Here is a 27,796-nt window from a genome sequence, read left to right as displayed (position 1 = left end):
TGCTTACAGGTTTTTTTTTGGATGCAAGTGCTTGAATTATCTGCATGATCAAACTTGAGAGAAAAACTTTCACAGGAAACATCCTTAACACTGAGATGAGAATCAAGTTTCCCATTCCTATTGCGCCTTCTCAGCTCAGGACAACCCAAATCAGGTATTATTCCTGGATGATCTGGACTACTTTAACCTTCAAGAGTGCTTAACGGACCTTATTCCCCTCTTCTACACTGAAGCTGATTGTGACTACTGGGACTGTTGAATTCAGTGCTGTCCAAGTCCATTATGTGCAATTTAAGCATAGACAATGGCTTAGGCACCTCTGGGATTACAGGCATAGCCAAAGCATCTCTATGCACTTCCAAACTAGAATAAAATTTGGGTGGGAGCTAAATGCCTGTTCTGCTTCAGCCATGGTGCTTCTGAGCTTTACTGGAGCTAATGTCCAGATGCCTAGGAAAATTTTGTCCCCAAATGATTCATTTTAGGTGCCACCAGGGATTAGGTGGTGCTTCAGAACAGACATTTTGAATCATTCTCTGAGACTCAGGCGCCTGAAGTCTGACTAAATTACATGTTGGGTGGAATTTAGACAGTTTTAATTTCTCTCTCAGTCTGCATTGTCAGTAGTATATAATAAAAATAGGAAAGTTAATGAATGGAGCACTCTGTTCTCAAAGCAAAGCACACCCTTGGTGGAAACTGCTGAAAACAATTGCAGGAATTACAGCACATGAACTGAACTCATGAACTGAATTTCTTCCACCCTAGCTTGCTGGATTGAGGTGTACTGTAAATTACAGACAACCCAGCTGCCAGACTGGGGAGGCAAAAGAAAACAAGAAGGAAAATTGCTAACGATACAAGAATGTAGGTATGTTGCAAATTCAGGTGGCCAGGTTTATCATGATATTCTATAGGCTGAAGCATCAGGTAGATACATCCAGAGCAGTAATAAATAAACAGTGATGTCACAGCACCATCCATGTGCTGCTCTATCAAATTGTATACTCTTAGTTGCAAAGAGTTTTGTTGCATTCTCCTCTTTTTAATTGAATAAATTTAGCTACAGTTTTCCCTAAAAACAAGTACAGTGGTGCAAGTACAGCACAGACCATAAATTATTAGATTATCAGAAAAGTATTTTACATGAACTTAGCAATCATTTTTGTGCATACCTTCTAATGTTTGTCATGATCAAGTACTGACAGATTTTTGACAAAAATACTTGTTCATTTGTTTCCTCAGAAGTTCTGAAAATCTCTGAAACCATCTGGTTCTCCTACTGTTACCATACTAAATGAAGTAATTATGAATGAATTAACTGTGTATTCACTGTGCTATAAACAGTTTTAGTTCTATCTTGGTAAAGCAGCATTGAGTTACCCATATCAAATTTAGTAAGGCAATCCTTTATTTACCTTTTGTTTTTATTTTTAAAAAAGCACTAATGGAAAAGTAGCATCTATTTTTAAGTCTTATGAACTCTAATTGTTCCGTATCGAATGAGAATATACTACAGTATACGACAAACTTCCGTATTTACAAGTATCAATGAAACCTCCAGCCTGCTGAATATCTTCCAGGAAGAGAAAGATGAGCCAACTTACATTTCCTGAGATTGAAGTGAGAGATGTTTAGAGTTTATGGCAAGACATATCTTTTCCAGCTGACATATACCATTACCTGCTATATGTCACTTGTAACATGACAATGTTACAATAATTTGGAGACCAGAGCTCAAGGAGTTAGTTTAACTTTCCTATCATGGGTGATGACTTATGTAGCACTACATTCTCTCAGATTTTGAAGTCTTAACCTTTTTGTGTTCACTAAAGGAACTCAAGCTGAGATCAGTTATGAAGAAAAAAGCAAAGTAATCCAAATTTTAAAAATCCATATTATTCTCAGTATTTTTATATCAAATTGCTACATTCCTGATTCACGTTTTCTTGCCTAACTTCACTAGTACAATAGAAAGTGGAAATTGGAAATAACTGCCTAAAAAAATTTACCTATTTCTGCCTATAAAGGGTATTATAAATTCTTCAGAAATAAAAGTTAAGAACAGCTGTTTGTCACCAAAAATAAGAAACAATTTCCCTCCCATCCATCTTCCTCAAATCACACTAAGATGCACTGTACAGTTTCATGTTACATTAGGCCTCAAGTTGTTTTCATATGACACGTTATATGATGCAACTTAAGGGAAACTATTCAGACAGCTTAAGAGTTATTAATTACTTAGGCAGAGAACAACCCACTCAGAAAACGTACCACTGAATGCAAAGCTGCAAATTATTTTTACACTTAGAAAGGATATTGACGTAAAATTTTATAAACTTTATCATGTTTCTGTTTCTGTCTTCTGAACAGGTAGATCAACTGCTTATTTCTAAAACACAAGTGGTTTAGATTTATTAATTTATTTTGCTGAAAATCCATGTTGTTATTAAGGAAATTTTGAAGGACATTTAAATAAGGGGAAAAAAAAAAAGTTTGAAATAGAAATAGAAGACCTATTAGTCCTAATCAGAAAAGGTTTTCCCTAGTCTTTCCAGCAGTATTCTGTAACCTTATTTATATGAACTACCAACTTCTAGTAGAGTCAAAAGCTTCTCTTCCAGTGATTTTAAAGAACTCATGCTAACTATGCCTGCTTTCAAGTTTGATCAATTTTTCAACATTTCAATTTGTCTGGAAAAACATTCAGAAGTAGTAATAGCTACAGACTTGTAACAGTGAAAATGCAAAATGCAACTTTTTTTTTCTCATTTTCCCAACTAGAATTTTGCAGACTGATAACGATTTGAGATTATTCAAACCAACATTTTGTCTTTTGCAGTCTTGTGGAAAGCAACTTTCAATACTTCTAATGCAGTTATAAATACATTTGCCTTGTTCACTTTGGATATATGTTTTAAGAATCAAATAGGTCTGAGAGTAATACAATAAACTTTCCTTTTATCTGGAAAACAAAACTAACCCCATATAACAAATGTAACATCTTATTAATAAATATTAAGAAATTAAAAATATGATTAAATACGTTCAGAAACTACACAGTAATTTTTTTCAAACAGCATGTTTCCATTTCAAAAATATGACACCTTTTTGAATGCTGCACACTAAATTAGGCTGCTCTAATCAGCAGTAAACATCTCTCCGTGTTAGAGGAACACAAGGTGACAAAGAATGACAACTAGTGAACATGGTGATGAGAGATGAAGAAGGTAAATGATGAAAGCCAGAGCCTGACTAGTTGAGCAAGCTAAAATTTTACTCAGAAGACCTCATAGCCTGAAGTCTGCACTGGCATAGACTCAAGAAAAACCAACGCAACAGCGTGGATCCAGTGCATATATTGCAGTAAGTTGTCTTCTAATGTGCAAAGCCAGTAAAGGAAACATATTTTGTGCAGGCATCGAGATATTTCTCTAAACACTTTTGAGCTAATACAACTTCGAACAGCGTAGTTACTTGTGATTCAGGAAGACTAAAGTCAATGTATATGATTTGCTCAGGTCTCATACTGACTATTTTTCTTGGGATATGATCAGAGACAAATAAACATACTGCTGTTGGTGTCTGAGGAATTGAAAATTCCCCAAAACCTGCTTTCTCCTACTCATGCAATTACATGACTCTTTCTGGTATCCCTCTGCCTCGTGCTCTCAAACTAGACTGGCTTTCAATCTGTCAGCATCACTTAGTGACAGAGAAACATGCAGGGACTTTCTAATGTTGGTAGCAGAAAGCAACCAAACCCACTCTGTTGTTCCAGCTTGTTTTTCCATCCCAATGCCTCACATATATGTGCTCATAGCTGTGGAAGTGTGGTGACACCCCTAGAGCTGATACTGATGCATCAGCAATTTATATCTTCAGTTCCACCTGCCCCTTCTCACAAGGAAGTTTCATTAAGAAGTTACATGCATCCTACACTTTTAGAGTCTTGACAGTAATTTTACAAACACAAAATGCCCTTTCATGAAACATTTCCCTGTAAACCAAAGATGCTAGATTTGTTCACATATCAAAATTAAAAAAGTTATGTAGAGATTCCTCCGGTACCAGCATCCATCTCCCTACCATTGTGAAGCCACATAGAAAATATAAAATAATTCAACAGAAAACTGTTCTTTTGCACTCTTATCATCACCTGTGAGGAATAATGTTCTTGTTAGGTATACATCTCATTCTTTCCTTTCTGTAGCTAAATGTTGGGGAAAAAAAAAATTCTAACTGGTTCATACATAGGAGCACAGTCTTTTTGTCCAGTACGAATGTCTCAGAAATCTTAAGTGCTTTCCTTTTTTGGAGCCACATTAGTAAACTGATAGCGTCTATAAGAGAAGCACACAAAGCCTGACAAAGTTTTTGCAAGTAATACACAAAAACTGAATAAAGCTTTTGTTTCTCAAGGAAAATATGAATGGTTGAATTTGAAGAAATGTAATGAACTGTCTATTACCTACGTGGATTCTGTGCTAATTTAGTCTTTCTAGTTTACTCCCAGAAATGGAACAAAGATAACAGATATAGTTATTAAAAAAGTCTATTACTTGGCAGTCTTTGAATTGAATGAGAGATTAACTTCTTAATGTTAAATATGATTATCTATGGTGGACTTCAGTTATTCAGCTGAGCAAGAAACCCTCTGAAAATGTCACAAAAAATAATAATTACTATAACCTCTGAGAGTCAACTGGCAGCAAAAAATTTTCTGCATGCATTGTTATGTGCTTCTCACACTGAAGCTGAACAGATGATGCACATCATACGCTGGAGTAGAGTATGGAAAAAAGGAACGATGCTCCTTTTTCCTTGGCCTGGATATATTTTTCACTACAGGACATAGAAAGCTAACTATCCATTTTTCCTTGAATATTTTCACAGCCAATTTACCAGCACTGTACAGATATTTGCACTGGTATCTAGAGATACTGGTATCTAGAGATACTGATTCCAGTATCTCTAGATTACAGAAATAGAATGGTGTTTCTAGTTTCCTTGGGTTAATCTGCTCAAGAAGAGCCTCACTCTGAGAACCTTGCATTGTAGCTAGCATTCACATGCTAGCACTGCGAGAGCTACCTCATATTTCTGCATGACCTTGTGCTATCTAACCTAAAGATGTTGTTTCTTTATAACTCTCAATTTCTAGCTGTTTAGTCTCTCTCACTTCCTTCCCAAACTTGTGCTAGTTTTTAGCAGTGAATCAGTGGAATAAGTTCTAGTGAAGTGAAGTACTGATTACATTTGAAATAGGTTCACCCCTTCCTTTTCTAGTACATGCTGTCAGGTCCTAGACAACCTGGGGAGAGGAGATAAGACAAAGCATCTCACAGGCTAGGATCAATAACATGAAAACTGTGGGTGGTGATCACAGTGAACATAATGTGTTGGTTGGTGGTGGAAAGGGAGAGCTAAAAGGAATTATGTGTGGAATTAAGCTGAGTGAAAGCAAAGGATGTTCTTTTTCCTAACCACTTCAAATAATGTCTTGGATAACTATCCTCCTCCTCAGCACTCAGTAATGCCTACTAATAAATTCAGTCCAGGCTGCAGCCACAAGCAGCTAAAGCGTTTTTGAAAAGACACAGGCAACACTGAAGATACTGCAGCCTATGACATTGTTTGAGATGGATACGCCTGTCCATCAGAATTCTCCCCAAAAAAGAAAGTGTAAGGGGTGAAGATTATATTACCAACAGAAGAGATTGGAATAGGAAAGGTTAATGATACCAGATACCAGAGGACTGACCCGAAATAAGTAGCTCTGTCAGCTGCAAGTGTGAAGGTACAGAGACAGAACATGCCTTTGCTTTAACACCCCCTACATACAACATGTCTAGTCTATGAATATTTAAGCCTAGTGTTCAGCTTATAATTTGAAGGATAAATAATGAGTTGTTTTTTTACAGTCTGTAAAAAACAGTAATATTCATGGATTTAAGTGAATGAATCTGAAAATTAAAATCAATAATAAATCTGCATCACATAGAAAGACCTAACAGAATTTTAATAAACTGGAGATGAATACTTCTCTGAAGTCCCAGGACTCTGATTGAAGTCAAATAAATTAAAAATAACAACCACCAACATAAAGTACATACAATTTGTCCTACAACTCACACTTTCTGTAACAATGAGATTTTAGCACCTTGCAGATTAAATGGGGTTAAAATATATCAAGCTAAATAAAATCAACATTGCATTACTATCTGCTGAGTCATAACTATGTTTAACAGGATGGGCTGTGGACTCGCGACTTGCCAACCCTGGGACCATCTGACCCAGCTGGGAAATGGCCAGGTATTCTCTTTAAAGGACTAGGAAAAAAACAAAAAAGCTTAAACAGTGACAGGGTCTTGCATTAGACCTGACACAGAAGTGTTGAAAGGAGACTTCATGCAGTGGTGACTGTGGATAAATGAAGCGGGTTCACTCTCTCCTTTATTTAGGTTTTTCTTAATCATCACATTAAAAAAAGCCAGCACCAAACACGCACAGAAAGAATACTGGATGTTACAGAGCCCTTCTCAGACTGGGGACACAGGCCAGATGCCTTATATCCAAATAACTAAGTTTGAGATACTGTGTATTTACAAATGTCTCAAAACAGTGCAGGCTCCAGTCTGCAAAAAACCTTTTATTAAAACTATGCATGTTATTCTATTAACTGTAGCTTTATTTCATATTGAATCATCTGTGCCACATCTGTGTGAAATCAACAGAACTAAAATAAAAGCTAATTTATTTTTTTTAATAGAAGGACGAGACTGAAATCTTTACTGCTGATTAAAATTCCATAAACACTAAATTATTTACTACAAACCACAGTCTAAACTGTTAAAGACTTACAACAGTAAAGAAAACGTCACTGATATTTCACAGAGTAAAAAACTATTCCATATAAGCATTTTCAATAATGTTTTCCTAATTTTAAAAAGGAAATACCTTGCTCATAGTTTTATGACAAAATAATATCAGTATTATCATGATTGAATCACTTGAGTAATTAAGTATCCAACGTAATGAGAATCTGTATTCTTCAGGTAAAAAAAAAAAAAGATATTTCTAACAGCATAGTCTGCAACTGAAATACACATTTACTTCTGTATGTATTTATACTTAAGAGAAGCCCCCGAGCAGAATGGAGAGTGATTTTTTTACACAGTCTGATACTGATAGGACAAGGGGGATTAGCTTTAAAAGAGAGGAAAGGCAGATGTTAAGAATAAATTCCCTACTTAGAGGCAGAGATCTCTGAGGTCCTGGCACAGGCTGCCCAGCAAAGTTGTGGATGCTCCATCCCTGGAGGTGTTCGAGGCCCGGATACATGGGACCCTGGGCAGCCTGATTTAGCTGTTGCCAACCCTGCCCATGGCAGGGGGGCTGGAACTGGATTGTCTTTAATGTCTCTTCCAACTCAAGTCATTCTATGACTGCATGAGAACAAAAATCAAACTATTCACAGAAGTTGCAATTAATTGCAATACTAACCAGTAGGATACTGTTGAAAAAATAATGTAACGTTACTTATTATGTGGATTCATATCAGTAGTGAGAACTGAAGCAATGAAGTAAGGCTGCGTTGTAACTCTCCAGAACTATCAAGAACTCCAACCAGTTAATGAGTCATGACTTTCCATAAAATCATATCAGCTATCTTTAATCACAAAGTGTTTTTTGTATTCCTCTTAATATTTTCACAACAAACCAGTCTTAAGCTTATGTAATTTCCTGGCAGCATAGCCTGCTTTCACACACTAATACAGTCATTTAACATTTCCTAAATGTAGAGAAACTTCTGCAAAAAGAGAGTTAACTTATGAAAAATAAGAAATCATGCCCCTTTTTGAGTAAAAATGCCCCCTCTGTCCCTTTTTGAGTAAAAACAATTGTCTGATAGCATTTTTTGTATTTAACATTTTCAGACATTAATCATATGCAATTTAATTACTGAACTACCCCTACATTGTATCTTCTATCTATTTTGGTCCTGTTCTGGTGTATATTCTACCAATGTCTCTGACCACATGATGATTCTTATGAGCTACCACCTTTATCACATGCTGTTCACATAATAATTGAACTTCCTATGTTAACCTCCTATTGTCAATTCCCAGTAACTAACCAGACTTCCATACTTAAAAAAAAGCTACTTTCCATGAAAGATTTGTTTCCATGTAGTACCTTTACCCAGGAAGTATGAAAACATTATCAATCCTGCAGATGTCAGCTGCTAAATGTCTGTCTTCCACATCAATAACTTACTGCAGCAATTGCAGGTGCTACACTCCAGCAAAAGTACATCCAGCATGACGAACACCCAAGTACAAGGTTGGACCTGGAAGTACACTTCTTGCACTTCTCACTTCACATTTTGACCAGCAATTCCTTTTATAATATTCACCAGGAGCATATCATAGAATCATACAATCCTTAGAGTGAGAAGGGACCCTAAAAGGCTGTCTAGTTCAACTCCCCTGCAGTGAACAGGGATACCGCAGCTAGATCAGGTTGCCCGGGGCCTGATCCAGCCTTGCCTTGAAAATCTCCAAGGGCTGCGGCATCCACCACATCTCTGGGAAACCTGTTCGTGGGCCCCATCATCCTCACTGTAAAAGATTTTTTCCTCATATCCAACCTAAGCCTACCCTCTTTAATCTTGAAACCATTTATCCTTGTTCTATCACCACAGTTCCTGAATGAAGAGTCTGTCCTCTATCTAGCTCCCCTTTAGATACTGAAAGGCTGGTATTAGGTCACCTCAGAGACTTCTCCAGGCTGAACAGCCCCAGCTTTCTCAGCCTGTCCTTGTAGGAGAGGCGTTCCATCCCTTGGATCATTTTTGCATCCTTCCTCTGGATGCGCTCCACCAGGTCCATGTCTCTCCTGTACTGAGGACTCCACATCTGGATGCAGTACTCCAGGTGGGGTGCCACGAGAGCAGAGTAGATGAGCAGGATCACCCCCTTGCCCTTCTGGCCACACTTCTTTTGATGCAGCCCAGGATATGGTTAGCTTTCTGGGCTGCAAGGGCACACTGCTGACTCATGTCCAGCTTCCCATCCACCAGTACCCCCAGGCCTTTTATTGGCAGGGCTGTGCTTAATCCTTTCACCCCCCAGCTTGTACTGCTAGTGAGGGTTGCCTTGACTCAGATGCAAGAGCTTGTATTCGGACTTGTTGAACCTCAGGAAGTTCACCCAGCCCCACTGCTCAAGCCTGTCTATGTGTCCATACATTTATACATGGATATGTATACCGGCTATATTTCCTTTTTTATTTAGGTTCATAGATTAGTTTAAATTGATACTCATTTAACCTTCTGAAGTGCTTACTTAGAGATGAAGACAGATTCTGTAACACAGAAGTAGGGCAAGTGGAGATGCTATCTATATGGCCACTTCTCAAAACTAACCCAAGGCTGCAAAGGACTCCGTACAATTAAACTCCAGTTGATACCCAGCTCTCCAAGCGAAAAATCCATGGCATCAATCATAGAGTTCATGCAAAATTAAAATAGTATTTGTAAATATTTGGATATTTATCTTCATCTGTATGTTTTATGATTAGAAACCGCAAAGAGCTAAGCACACAGAAATGCTAGAGGGCAAAAGTCTTTCACAAGCAACTGGAAATAAATGAAAATCAGTATAATGATAAAAAGCACCAGGGAACTTTACAAGAGCCCATAAACTATTTTTAGATAGGAAAGCTAAAAATTGAGGAGTGAGGTGGGGGAAGCGGATGATACTTTTTATGACATCTTTAAACTCCAAAGCACCAGTGTAGACACAGCTGTATCAGCACAAATATCTTTTTGTAGGTACAATTTTAGTCACTGTGAGAAATGCCTGACAGAGTAGCTCATGCAAACTACATTTCTCAAAGCGTTAAATCACGAAAGCCACAGAATAAGCTCTGATTTATAACAGGCTTTTTTTTTTCCAGTCTGCTGATAAATGACTTATGAAGCACATGGCACCACTGCTTCTGCTGAAGAAATTATATGCATTTGACAAAGGCACTTGAATTCTCTCAGTACGATCAGCCAAACTAATAAATTATCTTTCAATCTCTACTTCTATCACACAACATAAAGAAGAAATAATCTATCATCAGCTGCATGCATTATAGGTAGTATATTTCATTCAGTTTTGCGTGGTTGCTTGTAACATCGCTGTGCATGCCAGTATTTATTCTTGGCAACAACAAAACTTTAAATTATATTAATTTTGCAACTGTATTTTTGGTCTTAGACTACTCTTACTGGAATTCTTATCAATCGCAGTTCTCTTTATACTCAGTCTGCAGCCTCTTTATTAGTTCATACTATTACCTTGCCCTAGACTTTGGAGATTGTTTAAAAAAAAAAAAAAATCCAAAGGAAAAAACAAAACACAAAGCAATATCACAAAGGCTTTACAAGTCAACTTGTCTAGCAGGGAGAAAAAGATGAACTCTTTCAAGAGTTCCCCACAGTAAGGCTTCACTTAAGGTTCTCTTTAGCTAGCATACCAGTAAGTTAAACTGCATCCAACTTTTTGAACAAAGATCATCCAGAAGTGTCCAGGTAAATTGCTTTTGTTGAATCTGAAAACTAATACCACAATAACTTTGTCTAGCAATTGCATCTATGACAGTATGCTTTAATCTTCTCTATCTGATCCAATAAGGAACATTAAACGCAGTTTCAGCACTCATAGCAGATGAAAATAAAGCAGAATTCCATACAGAAGTGTATAGGAAAAGTAAAATTGCTCGGATACAACAGTTTTGTTTCTTTTAAAACAGAAAAATAGAGCAGAGTTGTTTTCTACAGAGCAGATTAAACCATTCATTGGAAGATACAATTTCAAAATTTGCTTAAACTAACCGCAGGCTGCTGAGAGCAGGAGTTGCATGGAGTCCCTGCGTGCCCCTCTCCAGCACTGCATTCCCACTCCTTCCCCTGTGACTGACTGAGATCTCACAGCCACTGTGACAGCCAGTGGCCTCACAGACCAGTGTGACTGATCCTGGTGTAAGACAAGGCCGAGAGCAGAAGAGAAGCACCCTAAAGATGAAATAAGTTTTTTTTTCTGGCAAATAATCTTGGCCAGAAAGATCTTAGGAGGAAAAAAATATCTAACACTAATTCAAACTGAAATACATGTTTTTCAAATTAAGGAAAGCTTTTCACGTAAGGAAATTAAACTGCTTGGTTATTTGGTCATTCAGTGCTTCTGTGGTTTCCTTATTGCTTATCTGAAGTTTCATCCTAAACTGTGAAGCACATAAGTCATCTGGATCCACAAAAAAAATACTTGTTGGTCCCCAATACACACATTATGGACAAATCCTCTTGAGATCCACATTTTCCAAAGACTCCTTCCCTTGATCTCTGAGAGCTTTCTGGCCTGAAAACATTGCTGGGAGATTTAAAAACAAAAAACAAAACAAAACAAAACAAAAAAAAAAAAAAAACAGACAAAAAAAACACTCAAAAAATCCAATCAGAACAGTCTGCCTCATCCAACATTGCCTTACTAACTCAACCGGTAAGATGCTCTTCTGCCTGGGGAATTTGCAAAAGGTTAAAAAATTCAGATTTTCTACAGTCAGTGGTATAATTAAAATAGTTTTTGCTGATCTTTGTTCCTTCACAATCTGCTTTTAATGTAAGTATTAAATACTTTTGTCTATATTCTTCTCCTTTGCTTGTATCTGTCTTTACTTTTGCTTTCCTGATTCTTCCTGCATAACAAATCACATGTTGATTATATAATTCAAACTCAGCTCAGCATTTAAAATCAATTAGTGCCTGAAATTTAGCTTTGGGGTTTTTTTATTGTTATTTTTTAAAGCTGTTGGCAGAGATCTTGTAAATTGTCAGGTAGAAACAAGCCCAAATATGGAGAAAAAGGAAAGACATTGTGTTATTGTTCTTTAAAAGAAGCACAGTCCTATCTTTTTTCATCTCAAGAGGCAACAGTTTTCTTCTTAGATATGAAAAGAAGGAACTGGTGTTTATATGATAGGAAAAGCTCCAATATGTTTTTTTTTCAATTGTTCAATTCAATTTATAAAATGCAGTAAGTTTTCATGTTTCTAGAAATAGATACAAAATATATTATTTCAGTACCCTTAAGCAGAATTGGAGGTGGAAAAAAAAAAAAAAAAAGGTTATGTCACCACAGCTTCACCACAGCTTCTGATCCACTATTTTGGAAGACCCGAAGAAAGCATCAGGATTGATACTAAATTCAGGCTCCCACACTTGGGTAGTAAATTCCAGAGACAAGGCCCTTTTCTTGAAAATACCCTACAACCAAAATACCAGACATTGCAATCTTAGCATTGTTGGCTCAAACAGCTCTAATGATGCCAAATAAATACACGATATAGGAAGGGGAGGTGGCTTTTCTTAAATAGCTATTTAATATTTAAATAGCCTGAAGGCTAACAGGACTTCAAATAAGTACAGATAAAAGCTAGTTAGCATAGCTATAATTACTGCTACCAAACACAGGTGCCATCTCATCGCCATTCTAATGCTTAACTGGATTATTATAGAAATGTTTGATGAAACCTTTTAAAAACTGTCAAACTGCATAGCTAACCAATCTGTATCATATTTAAGAAATATATACTTAAAAGTAGTGTACATATATACATATATATATATACATAGATATTAATATTTTTCAAGAAGATGGCTGAACCAAAATACACGCAATACAAAGCAAATCAGAAGTCATACCCATGTACATGTTCACTGACAGCTAAATTCTATTGTGAATCACTGGGCTTTTTTTTTTTTTTTTTTTGGAGAAGGAAGTCATAAAATCACAGAACAGCTTGGGTTGGAAGGAACCTTAAAGAACATCCACAGTTCCAACCCCACTATAGGATGCAGGGCTGCCATTCGCAGCACTTGTTCAGGCAGCCACTCAGAGATAGGTGCCTTTGGGAGCAAAGTGCTAGCTATAAAAAGGCTTCTACAAGTGAGCACAGAAACTGACTTGCTACATGCCAGCTGGGTTCAGGAAATTTAACTCTGTATTACAGATACTGCAATTTTAAAAGTTTCCATCGAAACCAAACAAAACACATTCATATCTTCTTCTATCTCTTCTATCATTTATTTCTGTTTTTAGCCTGGAGAGGACTGACAAAAGTGGTAACAGTACTTCTGCACTTGGTAACTAGACATCACTAAAGGGTGAAAATACTTTGTCCGAAACACAGCCCAAGCTGCAGTCACTGCTCTTTCAGCAGCAATAAGTGACAGCAGTGCTGACAGTGCTCAGTGGTCCAAATACAGTCAAAATCCAAGATCTTTTCATTATTTTAGACCAAATGTGGAGGGATTCCTAAAAAAGTCATGAGTAATTAAATTGCTGTAAATCTGAGAACATTCTATCAGCCAGCTCTTGCAATCACATCAGTAAATTAATGTGATTTAATCAAACCAAAATATAAAATAAGAAAACAATGACACCGTTAAGATTTCATAAGCAAGTGAAACCCATCTTAAAAATATTCTGAAACTCAGATGAAAGCAATTTACTATTTCCCTTTTTGGCTTTGGACAGAAATTGCAGAGCAGAAAGAATGGGCCCACCAGCAAGCCCAGTGGGCACAACCAACATCTGAAGCACTTTCAGAGAACGACAGTGAAACTACTTCAGCATCTCGCTTATTACTCTGAGACAACTAAAGAGCAAAGCCCAGTCTAAGATGCCTCACCTCAGAAGTCCTGAATACTGCCAGCAAATCTGTGAGTTGCTATCTGCATAGAACCTTGCATGGCTGTCAGTGGGCACAAAGCCAAGCTAACATACACTGCATAGGCAGCATACATTAACCTCTAGCTAACAAAATGTGACTCCATAATGCATGTATTGAAATGAAATTAAAATATTTAGTATCGTTATTATTGAATAACTAGACTGTTTGCATTTCTGTATTTTAGAGTTAATTTCTTTAGGATTCAGAGGCTCACATATTCCTGACTGAAGTAATGATGCTTACTAATGTTCACATAACAATAACAATATATAACTAACAGTATTTTAATTAAAAAGTCACTCATACTGAAAATATTCACAGATTAGAATTAGTTACATATATGGAGCATAAAAAAATTATCCACCTCCTACCTCGAGGCAAAACACGAACAGAATTTCCTTTCCAGAAAAGATAAAGAAATTAAACTAAAATTCAGCATAAATAGACATAATCGTTTTCTCAAGCTGACACTTTATTGTAAGTTATTTACAACATATAAATAGGTGCAACACTACTCCAGATCCATTGAGAAAAAATTAAAATGGCATCACACAAGAAAAATGGCACAGCATAGCTTTCTATTACCCACACTACGACTGAATGAATGAAATGCAAGAGGAGACATACCAAGTTACTTGATACTTGCTAGTCAGCTTAATCAGATACTCTGAGTTTCCTGCAAGATGGATAACAAACACTGCCCTGCTACTTACTGCACACCACGTCTACTAACATATTTTCTGAGACAGAACGGTCCTAAAAAACTCTGAGCATCTAATAACACAACTGCCCTGGAGCTACACAATCTGAAAAGAACCAGGAGAGGATTTAAATAAAATAATATGCTTGAAGATATTGGACATGGATATCTGAGATAAAGTAAATTATAAAATTATAACCAGGTATTTAAGTTCTCGCTTCTTGGTAAACCCACAATGTCAAAGACTGACTTTGTACTCCTAACTGCCATATGCCCTTATTTTAAAAAAAACAACAATAAAACAATGTCTAAGTTCAGAAGAGAATCAAAAGTACTATGAAGAAATACTTCAAAAAAGTCTGAATTCTTATCTCAGTAACAAAAAGCTGTTACATATACAACATTTTAAATAAAAAAGTAAATTCTTAATTATGAAATGCATTTCCCTCTGAGAACAGATTTGAAAAAGCAAAAGCAAGGCTGTGCCGTTAAGAAATAAGATTTAGTGCAAATTCTGTAATATTTTCAGCAATGTTAAAACACTTCAGCTCTTTTATTTTTTGTTCAAAGTAATTTGTATAAAAGGTGTCATTCCAAGGGAGCTGGCAGAATAGCTCATGTCGTGTATTATTAGCATCAGTAACGCAATATTGTTTTTCAGTCTAACTACATTCAAACATCAGCACTTATGTTCATTTCGGCTTCATCCAACTTTAAGTTATCATTTCAGCTTCATCCAGCAGAAGCATCTATTGGATACTGATTTTTAGGGGAAAGGAAAGACTTCCACTTCAGTTTTTCTCAAAATATATATACAGAAGAAAACAATGGAGAGGAAGAGGAATATGAGAAGCACAATAAAAAGTAGTAAGGCCAAACCACCTGCCCTCCAGGCATTCCTTTAACTTGGGCAGGGAACAAAGAATTTTGGGACATTGGTACTTGGGAAATAAAGGAAAACCAGCCATTTCCATTTTCCCTACTTCTGTCGCAAAGAGTCATCTTACTGTCAAAAAGATGAACAGATAAACAACAACAAAAAATAATCTGTTAAATTTCTCTCCCACTCATAAGGAAAGTAAAAATAGAAGCATTCTTGCTTTCTACCGTATTTCCTTCCAACTTCTGGGAGTTAAGGCTTTGCTAAGCAGCAGCTATCAACCATAATATGACTTCACCATTTTTTCATTGCTTTCATTAATAATTGCTTTTGAAAGATGAAATAAAATAACACAGACATCGGTATTCAGGCTTATTAATAATAGCAAGTAAAGAACTTCACGTTTTTCAGTCTTAACATCATGGATTGGACAGCTTCAAAAATATCAAACTCTTAGGAATGACTTTCCTCCAAAAAGTAATATGAATTAAAAATAAATTTCTTTAATCCATTCTCTTAATTCTTATTTTCTTTTATTCCAATTTTGTTATTTTCCTGGAATTTCATTAAAAAAAATCAGTTTGCATTATGCATTTTTGATTATACACTTAGCTCTACTCAATTTCCTATTTCTAAAGAAGAAAAATTGTCCCAAATTTTCTGTTACTGTCTTGATTTTCTACTTTTCTATATTCTTATTTTTATCTCAAATAATAGTCCCAAAATAAATCTATAAAAATCTGGAAGAAAGGAAGATGCTAATTAGAATAGAGCTCTGTCTGCACCAATTTTCTGTAGTCATTTTTCTTTCAATAGAAAACAAAATATACTAGAAAATGCAGTTATGATATAATTTTAAAGAATTACACAACACACAAATTTAATATTTACAGAATCCAATACCTTAAAAAATAAAAAAATGACTATAGTAAACTAGAAAAAAAAAAAAAGTTATATTTCTTCAACCATTCTTCGCTCCCGAGGATTACTTTAGTGTCTGGGCCTCTCCAATTCTTCTTTTGACTTTCTCTTTCAGTTCCTGATCTTCTGGTGCTCACATCACTTTTCCCAGGATCCAACCAAAGGGGAATTCTGAGGGCTCGGGTGTATTTTTTCCTTACACAACCAAGAGTCAGAACTCTTGCACCAGAGAATACCCAGTACTCAACACAGTTGCTTCCCACATTATCACAGGAACACACTGTACTGAAACTGCAGTACCATGACTCAGAGCACATCACAACCACGAAGCTCTGAAAAGATTCTCTTTCTCTTCACTGTCCAAGGATGTGGAACTTGAAACTACATTTCTAACTGTATCTCACCATTTCCTTGCCCCAGCGAAATCTTAAGTCTTTCCAGTTCCATTGTACCTTTGTACCTTGTCCCTCTGCACCTTCCTTTTGACTTTTCATGCAGCTTCAGCCTTTCATCTTGTGTCAGAATAGCACACTACCAAGTTTCACCTCTACACTGAGTACCAGCCATTTTGTTGGTGAACAAAGGAAAGATGTAAAAGTCACTGAAAGGACACAGCTATAAAAACAGCGCTTAAGGAAACAGTGACTCATTTTAACCCTGCAAGCATTGAATTTCATAAAGGGAAGACTAGTAAACACTTCATGTCATACTATGAAACTTATCTGTTTCTTTTGGTTTTGTAGACCTTTGAGTATAAACAGTAGAGTTTTCTGTATTCGAATCACAGGTTGAGAACACTACACTTCCAATTGACTCTCTACTAGATACTTCTGGTTTTCAGAAAAGGAAACTTTTGAATCAGACTGCTTCCCAAAATAAAAACTATAATGGATGCAAATGCCTAAAAATTGACATACTTATCTTTCTGTGGTATCCTTGGATATATTGCTTAGTGTTCCAGATCATAAGTAGTACCCACTTTGAGCTCCATTTATTAAAGACTCTAGGATGAAAGCAATACCTTACTTACTTTGTTTCTCTGATGAGAGGAGCGCTTCCCAGTTTAAAACAGACTTTTACCCCTCCACAAGACGTTTGTCGCAAAGAAAAGCTTTCTGTGAGATCAAACCCTGCAAAGTATGATACACTGATTTAGTTTATTTTTGTTTTAATCAACAGAAGAAACTATCACTGCAAAATTCACACAGTAGTTGAAACTAACTTTGCTACCTGATAAATGATCAGTTATTTCCTATTATTATTTGCACTGCCATTAACAAAGACCATTAGGAAAAAAAAGAAAATGGAATGAAGCATGTCTATAGAACTTCAACCAATAGTTTCCAACTTTAATATCACTTTCCTAACAACAGCTGTTTTTGGAGCATGATGATAACAAGTTGTATGAGGTTTTTTAAGCCAGCAGCATTAGAAACTATCTTTATTTCCACTCCTAGTCAATGGATTTAGGTATTTTGCTCTTGATATTAACTGAAACCATTTACCTGAAACATCAAGACTGTCTCTGTTGATTTGTTTGAGATGATGAATAGCTGTTTTCATTAAAGGACACCCAGAACCTTGAAGAGAACACAATTTAAAATCATAAAATTCTATCAAATAAAAATGAATCAGAACAAACCACCATGACAGTGACAGTCACAGTAACAAGAAAGATTACCTGGTTCCTTTATCTTTTGAACATAGGACATAAATTACAAAATTTAAATGACAGCAGTAATATTTCAGATTTCATGTATACTTCCATTAATATAAGCAGACATAAATTTTACCCTGTTTTAATTCAGCTGTTTAGGATTGATGCTCATGCTGTCATGAATGACAGCAGCAGAAGTAAAATACAAAGTTCTTACTAAGCTCTTTCCATCCTCAGTAACATATAAAAGTAGAAACAACTAAGTTCTTGTTGCTGTTGTAGTTGTTTCCTCCTGGTTATATCATTAGAAAAATTCTTTTTCATTGTAATATTTTCTCGATCAAGAAACATGCAACAGTAAAGAATAAATGCACGATTACCATGGCAATAATCAATTGTTACTTCAGCGAACATTAATTTCAAAATGTGGATTAACAAGGATATGAGCATATCATATAATGAACAATGCAAGCAACATTTAGACTTTGAAAAAAGTGGTTGAAAATTAAGCAGCTTTGCAGGGGATTAAGTCTGAACCAAAGTATTTAGGTAAACAAACAATGTTCTATAAATTTGGAACATGGTAAATTCTAAGGTTATCTCCAGCCAAATGCTTAGAATAAACAATGTGTTATTATACTGCATTCAATTTGCTCAGAGGTTTTGGTTTTTTTTATATAATATTCAGTGGAATACACACTTTTAAGAAGCAAATACAAAGAAACATTCCTTTAATGTATGAGTCAAAAATAGGGCTTTTTCTTCAAGCTTTTTAAACAACACAACTAAATTCTAACCATGAAACAAACAGGATTTGGCCTATATGCTTATTAAGCTCAGATCTCCGTGAAGACATTTTATGCAAGATGAATCAAGTGCCACTTGATACCACATCCTTGATGTCTACACTACAATCTACAAGAAACATCACCTATAATTTGATTTATTTCAAAGGCAATAAGGCAATTTATTCTTTTCTTCCTTCGTGCTTATATGCATTTACAGAACTAAGCATTTTACTTATATAGATATAGATACACATAGGAAGAAAATTTTACGAGAAATAAGAAACATACATGTTGAAAATAACTGTAACTCCCATCATAAATTCCCTTCCCCAAGCAAAGGATGCAGAAGCATTAAAAATATTAATGCCAAAATCTCAGAAACTGAAATGAAATCTTTCATCACTCTTGGACTGGGGGGAGCTTTATGTAGTGTGAAATGCATTCACTGGAATTACATACTAACATAGCAATCTGAATACACCACTTACTATACACACGCTAACGGTACAGAAACAGGTTCACCTTAAATACTCCGCAATATACAAATCTGATATTTCAATCATTCATAAAGATTATTAAGCTAATATTTTTCATCTATAGATACTCTAGAGCTATGAACATTGTTCCTGTAGATTTACAGAAGTATAGCTACAATAAGCATGTTGGTGTAAAGAAAGCCTGTTATGGCTGAAGGCAGAGTAGCATGCATACTCTAATAATCATCTTGATGAGGGGTTTTTTTGTTTGTTTGTTTTATTTTTTTAAATTAACGAAGACTGTAGGAAGATTCTGTTTTCAGCTGAATTATTCTACAGTATTTACAAGAAAAGCAGCCAGATACAACCTGTTTTAGATTTTACTTCAAACTGCTATGAAATGTGCTCTTTTTCCTCCACTGTTAACTTTCATGAGGGATGCGGAATTTATTTTATTCCCACCAGCCACTTTCCTACAACTCCAAATAAAGAATAAAAGCCTTAATTTCTGTTATCCAGATGATAGCAATGATTCCTTACATGCCACAGACTGGACTGTGGACCTATTTTTATCAGTTTCATAACAGTCCATAGACAGGCCATGCAAATGTTATTTATTTGGTTGTTTTCCATATCCTCAGATAAACTGAAAGAGTTACTATCATTTTTCTTCCTGTTTATGCTGCTGGTACACTCTTTTTGCCTAATACTATTTCACCAGAGAGTTAAGACAAAGTCATAAAATATTAAAATCCAAAAAGCTCTCCATATCAAGACTCATAACTGTAATTGCTATAGATTGATGGAAATTCTTTCTATAGTTTGTGCAGTCAAAAAGTTAGTCTCTTCCAAGATTTTTAGTACTGCTGGCAGACTCTTAAATTCTTTGGCCTGAGACAAAGCAGTCAGTTTACACATTCAGCCTGTGGGTTACTGAATTAGAAGATTCACATGAAGGCATTTAGGAAAGAAAAAGAATAAGACAAACCCCTTATCAGGCATACAAACCACACACAACTACCACCTCCATTATAATACATGAGTGCAAAACTAAGGTAGTAGTAAAAATAACAAGCTTAGATTCATACAGTAGACTCCTCCACATGTGATAGAACTGAGCTTATATGGATAAGCCCACGATTCATATTATGAGAACGGTGAAACTGAAGTTGAAGTTAACATACCTATAAATTAACTAGATCTTCCCATACAATAAATTGCAGACCTTCATCCTTAGAAATCATTGAAGTCTACAAAGAAAGTTATTATAAAATCAACATAATCAATTCAAAAACACGTATCTGTGTGGGTCAGGCAGGCCTATCACAAATTATTGTGATCATCTTGTTCTCCACTGAGAAGCTAACAAGGAAAACATTTTTTTAACAGCTTCATACAAACAAACAAACAAACAAACAAAGCTATGTTCAAAGTAACAGGGTTACATCTACATTTCTCTTCTGTAACATGCTCATCATATTCTGAGTTCTTGCTCTGATCAGAGCCCTTGCTGAAGCTCAGGATAGCTTCCCCCTGGGTCCCATGCCAAACACTGATTTCTATGAAAACTGGGACACTGGAGACTCTGGTACATGCTTCACACTGACAGAAAGCAATGCACATCTGACTAGGAACTGTAGCTTCCAATAGGCACTCTTGTTTCCCTAGGTCAGGAGTAATCTGAAATATCTAGATTCACTTTATGATTAACCTAGCAGGTAAACACCTGTAAAGTTCATGTTTAAGTGAAGTTAGCAGCTGAAAACACCACGTACATGAACATTCTGAGGGCACTGATGTTTCTATCAGAAAGCAGAACTGTTCAAATAAATGTGGCCTAGCAGCAGAAGCCCCAGTTAGCTTACATACATTTAGCCTTACATAAAGCTCTATCAGAAAATGAAATGTCACTTTTTTCTTCTCTTTCTATACTGTAAACCACTTACTACTTAATTGCGTGACAATAGAAATATTAATAAAACCAAAGGTGGGAAGAGGACGAGAGACTGAATATATAATTTCACTGATACAGGAAAGAAGTCCAAGTCCTGGTGACTATTTAGACACTTATGTAAATAGCATCACAGCTTTGGTAGCAGGAATTAAGAAATCTGAGTTCAAGTATTAGGATGCCTAAACTACACCTTGGAAAACTATTCTTTCATGTGGAACTGAAGGTAGTAGAAAAACAAGACTATATTTAGGTGGATATCTTGGCTACAGGAATTATTTTTCCTTTCTCTTGCTTTCCATGAATAAATGGGCTGATCTAGTGTACAGGCTTTTCTCTGAGGGAATGTGTAGTTGTTTCCCTTTATGGTTTCAGTTTCTCTGTACTACTTACTCACTAGCTGAAGTCTTTCCACAGTGTGCAGGCTTTCAGGAGCCATATCCTTCCTGATACTCAAAGCTCCTTCTTCACTGCCAAAGAAAGCTTGCTATCTACCCATGAATTAAAGAATCCAAGGGTGGCATAGTCATTTAAACTTTGCAACACTGACAATAGGCTGTGAATCAAACTTTAAACATTCAGTCTAAGAGTTTAAACACTCATGGTATTAAGAATATGAACACGTTTCATATGAGAGTGACTACAGAGACTTTATCTTGATTTTAAGAATTATCTAGCTGCACTAAAATATGAAAACTGAAGAGCTGAACCAATTTGCATGCCTGAAACCATTCACTGTATTTGGGTTAAATTGCCTATCTGAAATTATGATCTAGAGCCAATAGATTTGACAACACATTCCATGTCAAAAGGCAATGGAAATTCACCATGACTGGCAGTCCCAAGACTTTATTTATGCTACATTTTTCATGGGTTACCAAGTGACTTTAAAAAGGATTGATTATATAAGAAAGCTGAAAAAGCAACAGTGATCTGGGAATGAGACAGAGCATTAATATTCTCAATATGGAGCATTTAGGAATGATCAGATTAGAACTTCATGTGTCATTCCAAAAAGAGCTCAAGCCAAGAACTCCCAACAATAAAAACTTTCTGTTATGAAAATACTCCTGAAGTCAGTTAACAAATCAGACTGTGGAATCCTTTACCTTCAGTTCACCATATTCTATCATTGGAATGTATTAAGTGCTTCCTTCTGATGAATGATTAGCACACCAAAGCTTCTGAAAAGTGAAAACTGACAGAAATCCTTGCTTAGAGCCTAAGGAGAACCACTCCAAGAAGACCCGCTCTGATGCTTTTCCCAATACTAGTATTTATTCAACAAAGTATCAAATCAACAAGTCCCACAGTAGATCCAGAATGCCTTCTCAGCAGTCTCTTTCCTATGTGTATATACAAATTGATCCTTTCTCTTGCAGTAGTTTTCCTTCCATAAATACTTTTTTTTTTCCCTCTCTTCAAATCAAGGTTAGTTTTTCCTCATTCTGAAGACTATCTATTCGATTCAGGATGATCCAGAAAGAAATTTTAGAATACAAACACAATAATCCAAATATCTATCTAAATGAGCTTTGCCAGAAAAGAAAAAAACATTTACATTAGCCTAGTGAGAAACAAACATTATGCATACACTGCAAGAAAAAGAAGAAACCTGGGCAGGTCCTGAAGGACAGAAGCAAATCCATTCAGAACTGGTACATGGGAGAGAATGAAGGCCCAAGAGTTGGTTGATGAGTGAAATTAAGAAATAGAGGAGACTAGATATTTCTCTCTTCTTCAAATATGCACACAACCAATTTGTAGGACTCAAAAGAGTTTTGCAACACAAAATACTGAGTTCCACTGAATGACACAGATTTAACAGCAATCAGCAAATGCACCAGCACCCTTTACCACTGGCTTTGCAAAGGCTGTTCTTTCTCATCTTCTGCTTTCTGGTCTGTTACTTACATTTCATTCTGTATGTTTTCTACACTTTTCAGCCTCTACCGAAGTCTTTTTCCTGTTATCACCTTAAAGCTTCACTCAAAGTTTATTCCCTGCTGTTGGCAGACCCACACATGCTGGCAGCTATCTACTCGTTATTCTTCACCATCTGCACGTATCACCTCATCCTGCAGAAGCCTCTCTCAGTTGTACACATTTAGTTGTTCTCAGGAGAGGTTCACCCCCTCTTCTTCACATCAGTGAAGTTTTATTGGACTCATACTTGATCAATTTCTAGCCATCAGGTTAGGCTAAATTTCCACCTCCCTTCTAGCTTTACAAAAACAAACTTAGAACCTAGTTCAGACTTACTGTTCACAAGTGGTTCAGCTTATCTGTCACAACTTGTATGAAGGGCTTACTTTTTCCTGAGATATCTTTTCATTAGAAAAAAAATGTTGCAAATGTATCTATTTACATCATTAGGGAGCATTGTGCTCTCATTTTCTTCTACTCTTATGTAAAACTTCCCTTCTGTAATGCACTAGGTAGCAACAAAAGAGAAGACAACCTATTTTGACTCTTCCATATGATCAAAGAGGATAATCAGAGGATAATCATGTGGCCATTCTCACTCTCCTTCAGGGGTTAAGAATAACTTACTGCTGAAGAATTTAGCTTTGCTGCCCTAAACACAGAAGGCAAAAAGTGACTCTAACACAAAAAGTGAATATAACTTAAAGTTATATGCAGATTCTTCACAATGCATTACTGGAGTCCAAAGCCTACACATTACATTTAATAGTTAACGAGTGGTAGTATTTATTGTTTACTGGAGAAATAACGTGATTATTATGCTAGAAACTGACTTTTACATTATTGGGGCATGAGTTTCAAAGGTGTTGCAGAGATACAAAGCTACTGTGTATATACAGATCCTATTATCTTCCACCAGCATTACTACAAATACATTTCATCTTCTGCAAAAGAAACAGTAACTTTTAATCTCAGTCTAAATAGTAATTAATACATTCTCCTTTCCAATAACTGAAGGAAAATTCTAGAAAGTTAAGGTATATGTTATGCTGAGCACTTCTAGAAAACTGACAATTCCACACACAATGTGCTTTTCAAACAAAATTTGACGCTTCACCAAGTGTGGTGAAGTAGGAGTGTAGCAGAACAAGATAATGTAGACAGTGAGAGAGAGAGAGGAAAGTGGAGAAGCATGAGAGTATTTGCAGAAGATGGGCAACAGCTTTTACAGTAAACAATTTAATTATATTCTTCTTTCCCACTGTTCCCTTTCTTAGGTACAAGATCTTGTCTCACTGTATGTCTATGAAGCACATGACGTGATTTGAGGATTAACTTTAGGCTAGGTTAACATGAGCATTAGGTTGTTTAGATCAGTGTAACCACTTATCTACAATAAAGCCACATGATTTTGTCCACATAAGTTTTGCAAGCCCTGATTTAGAATCTTGCTTTCTATAGTAAGTTAATTTAAAAAAAAAAAAGAAAAAAAACCCAACTCCTAGGAAGTACAACTGCTTCCAAATGTGAATCTTTCAAGCATCTGAAAGACTGCTTGTGAACTACTTCAAATTTATACATTGTCACAAAAAAATGTTAAAATATATATATATATTTTCTAGATTTGTTTGTATTTAATTTCCCATGTATTGTTCTTATTTGTCTACAGGCTGAGTATCAGAATTTATGCCTTTGGGCAGTGATGTGAAAGAAAAATAGGAGTACCTGTCTGGTCACTGACAGCCACAGCAGTAGAAGCAGGGAAGAGCAGGATGACTGCCATGCAAAGCCAAACTGTGCAGGATCCAATGCACTTCATCTCCCCCCGGACACATGTGAACAATCAGCCACAAATCTGAAACAGAAGATAAACATATTCAGAACAATCCCTGCTTCTCTCAAACTGTAAGGAAAAGGGTAAACCACTAGTCATATACAAAGCATATGATTTATCTATTTTGAGGAGCTATAAAAATAGACTGAAGTAAATTTAGAAATATTCTTTCAGTTCTCGCTGTGAAGGCAATTATTATTAGTAATGACCAGTTTTACTTTTCCCCTGAGATCTCAGTTTTAAATACCCTAATGTAACCGGTGTCACTGTGCTACCAAGAGCTGCTGAGCACCCAACCATCACACTGAACAAGGACAACGTGTTACACCTGCATGTGCAAACAAACAGAAATACGACGCTTCTCCTTGGCACAGAGCACCCAGGTGCCTGGCACTACCTGTGCTGAGTTCACAGGTTAAGCACCACAGAAGCACAATCCAGCTATAACAACTCGTCCTTCAGGCTCTATGCATATCAGCTTTTCTCCAAGCCAACTAACTTCTAGAAACACATGAATCCAATGAAACACAGAAAGTGACAAATACTCTTTTAACCACAACTTGTGTTAAGAAAAGCAAATCCTATACGTATACTTCAGAATTATCTTTGCGAGACCCCTCAGCAGAGCCACTCTCAGTCACATGTGCTGACACTGACCACCCAATTAACTTTCCTAGCCTCCTCAACAGCAGCACGGTGAGCACACTTCAAGCACCATTATCAGTTAATTTCCCGCATCTGCTTTACGAGCACGGAGCTGCGGTGCCAGCCCTTGTTCTCTGGAGGGCTCCTGCAGGTCGCTACCTCACGCTCACCCCCCGCAGCTCCGCGCTTGGCCACCCGCTCCCTCTTCACACGGCGAGCACACCTGAGGCTGCAGGACGAGCTTCCTGCAGCTCAAACTGCAACGCGACGGCGATTCAGTTTCTCTTGGACGAAGTTGGGTTCGGCTGAAGGAGTTGGTTTCGGCACGCCTCACGAACTCACGAACGGGCGGACACCGGGGGCGTGCGGCCAGGGGTTGACCGACGCCGCGGCGAGGTGGGCCCGGCGCGGCACCGGGCAGCCTCCACCCGTCCCCTTCACCGTCCCTCCTTCAGCCCCGCCGGTGTTCGGCCCGGAATCTGCCCGTTCGCCCGGCCCGACCAGCGACGGGGTAGGCATCCGCCGACGCTTCCTCCCCCGAGCGCCGCCAGCAGCACGCTCGGGCCGCCGGAGAAGGTGGCGCGGCGCCCCCGCTGCACGAGGGAGCCCTCTGCCGCCGGGCCCCCGGCCCCGCCAGGTGCGAGCGGCGCACGGCGCCGGGTGCCGGCATGCGAGCGGCGGCTCTCGCTCGCCCCATCCCGCGCAGGGCACCGCGCCTGGCGGCCGGAGCCGGTCCCGCCGCGCCGCCCCGCGGGCAGCTCCGGGCGGCGGCCGGGCCCGCGACGCTCCTGTTCGGCGGCGGCGAGGGGCGGGCAGGTGGAAGGCGGCCCGGCGGCGGGCGGCGCTCCGCTCCCCGGCGGGGTGGGCCCGCTGGCGCTGCACGGTGCTCCCGGCGATGGCAGCCAAGGAGCCCCGAGGCTGCCCGGCAGCGCTGCCCTCCTGTAGGTTTGCCGTGCCCTCCGCACGTGCCGCTGTTGGTGGGGACGGTACCGGTGCCGGGATGCAGGCCGCTCTATGCGAGCACAGATCAGAACAACGTACACTAACAGATAGGCTGAAAAATGTAAATACGTACCCGCATGGTTTATGTATAGTACTGTGCCGAATTACAACGGTTTAATTTTTTTTTTTTGTTCGTAAATTACTACAAATGTACCGGGACTGCTTTCATTAGCATGCATCTGTAATCGCCCACAGGCACCCCTACAGCTCAGGCTGATAACAGCACGTTAAACGCTTACTGTGCGCGTTTCTATTGGATGTAGTTAATATGACTAAATCACCAGCAAACTTAGCTAACAATTCTGCACGAGCACCAAAAGAGGAATACTGAAGCGTGCGCGCATAGGTAAGTTGTTCAGACAACTCATTGCGAATAGCGAGCCACTTACCTTTAGTTTCTATTCCAGCTCGTCCCCCAGTAGTACAGACATGCCCGTGCTGCTGCGTGCCGAGGAGTTGCGGAGCGTCTCCGGAGCGCGGTGAGGGGATGCAGCGCTGCCCTTATCAGTCACACGCAGCGTGACCCTCCCACTCCGCTCGGAGCTGCGGGACAGGACGGACGGCCACCCGACACACGCTTTACACAATCGGATATCCGAGGGGCAGCGACAGCACGGAAAATGTTTTCTTTCTACCCCCTCCCCTTCAGTTCTGTGTAAATTAATTTACCGGAGTATGAGCACGCGAATAAAAGAGTATCTGGCTTTGGGCTGTAAAGAACAGATTACATACATTAGCATGCTGGCAGAGGCTGGCTATTATCACTTAAACTATATAAAATTAATGACGTGTGCTTATACTTACCATAAATTTAAAATTTGTTCAACCACGAGAGCATGCCTATTTACGGCACTGATGCTGCAAAACGCAGCAGATTACTGGCATTTGTCCTGCCTTTCTAAAGCCATCATTTACAAATCAGAATGTTCTCTCACTGCACTATCATCTGTCTACAATAAAGCAGTGACATTGAGGGCTGCCCCTGGATATGCCAAAGTGTACTTTTCTCAGTTCTGTGTGCTTGTGGCAGTTTTCTTTATTGCATTTCATGAATGTAAACCAGACAGAGGGATAGAAAAATAAAGTGACAAGATATACATACACAGAACACAAATTCAGAGCTTATATAAGCATATATCATTTATATATATTCAGGACATACATTATCTCCTATTGGAATTGTTTTGACGGGACAAAAAAAGAAAGGTGGTGTCTACTGAATGAAGGGTAA

The 27,796-nt window shown here is 37.8% G+C and overlaps 1 protein-coding gene across 8 annotated transcripts in view; it reads right to left on the bottom strand.

Annotated features, from left to right (window-relative positions):
* Window positions 1-27,175, bottom strand: part of COL19A1 (collagen type XIX alpha 1 chain) — a 188,813-nt gene extending 161,638 nt beyond the window's left edge. For 4 of the 8 annotated variants that reach the window (XR_007375265.1, XR_007375264.1, XM_048936534.1 and 1 more), the window contains exons 1-4: window positions 26,955-27,173; window positions 24,810-24,939; window positions 17,792-17,866; window positions 17,317-17,416 (exon numbers count right to left, since the gene is read on the bottom strand). Coding sequence is in view for 6 of the 8 variants with exons in the window: in XM_048936534.1 (XP_048792491.1) it covers window positions 17,317-17,416; window positions 17,792-17,866; window positions 24,810-24,903 (269 nt within the window). In the remaining 2 variants the exon portion in view is untranslated. The other 4 variants (XM_048936539.1, XM_048936538.1, XM_048936535.1 and 1 more) reach the window with 4 other exon arrangements.
* Window positions 27,176-27,796: the final 621 nt, after the last annotated feature.

The sequence above is a fragment of the Lagopus muta genome, chromosome 2 (assembly GCF_023343835.1).
Source record: "Lagopus muta isolate bLagMut1 chromosome 2, bLagMut1 primary, whole genome shotgun sequence".
Lineage (NCBI taxonomy): Eukaryota > Metazoa > Chordata > Aves > Galliformes > Phasianidae > Lagopus > Lagopus muta.
The sequence above is the reverse complement of the archived record's forward strand: the minus strand, read 5'-3'. Positions and strand labels throughout refer to the sequence as shown.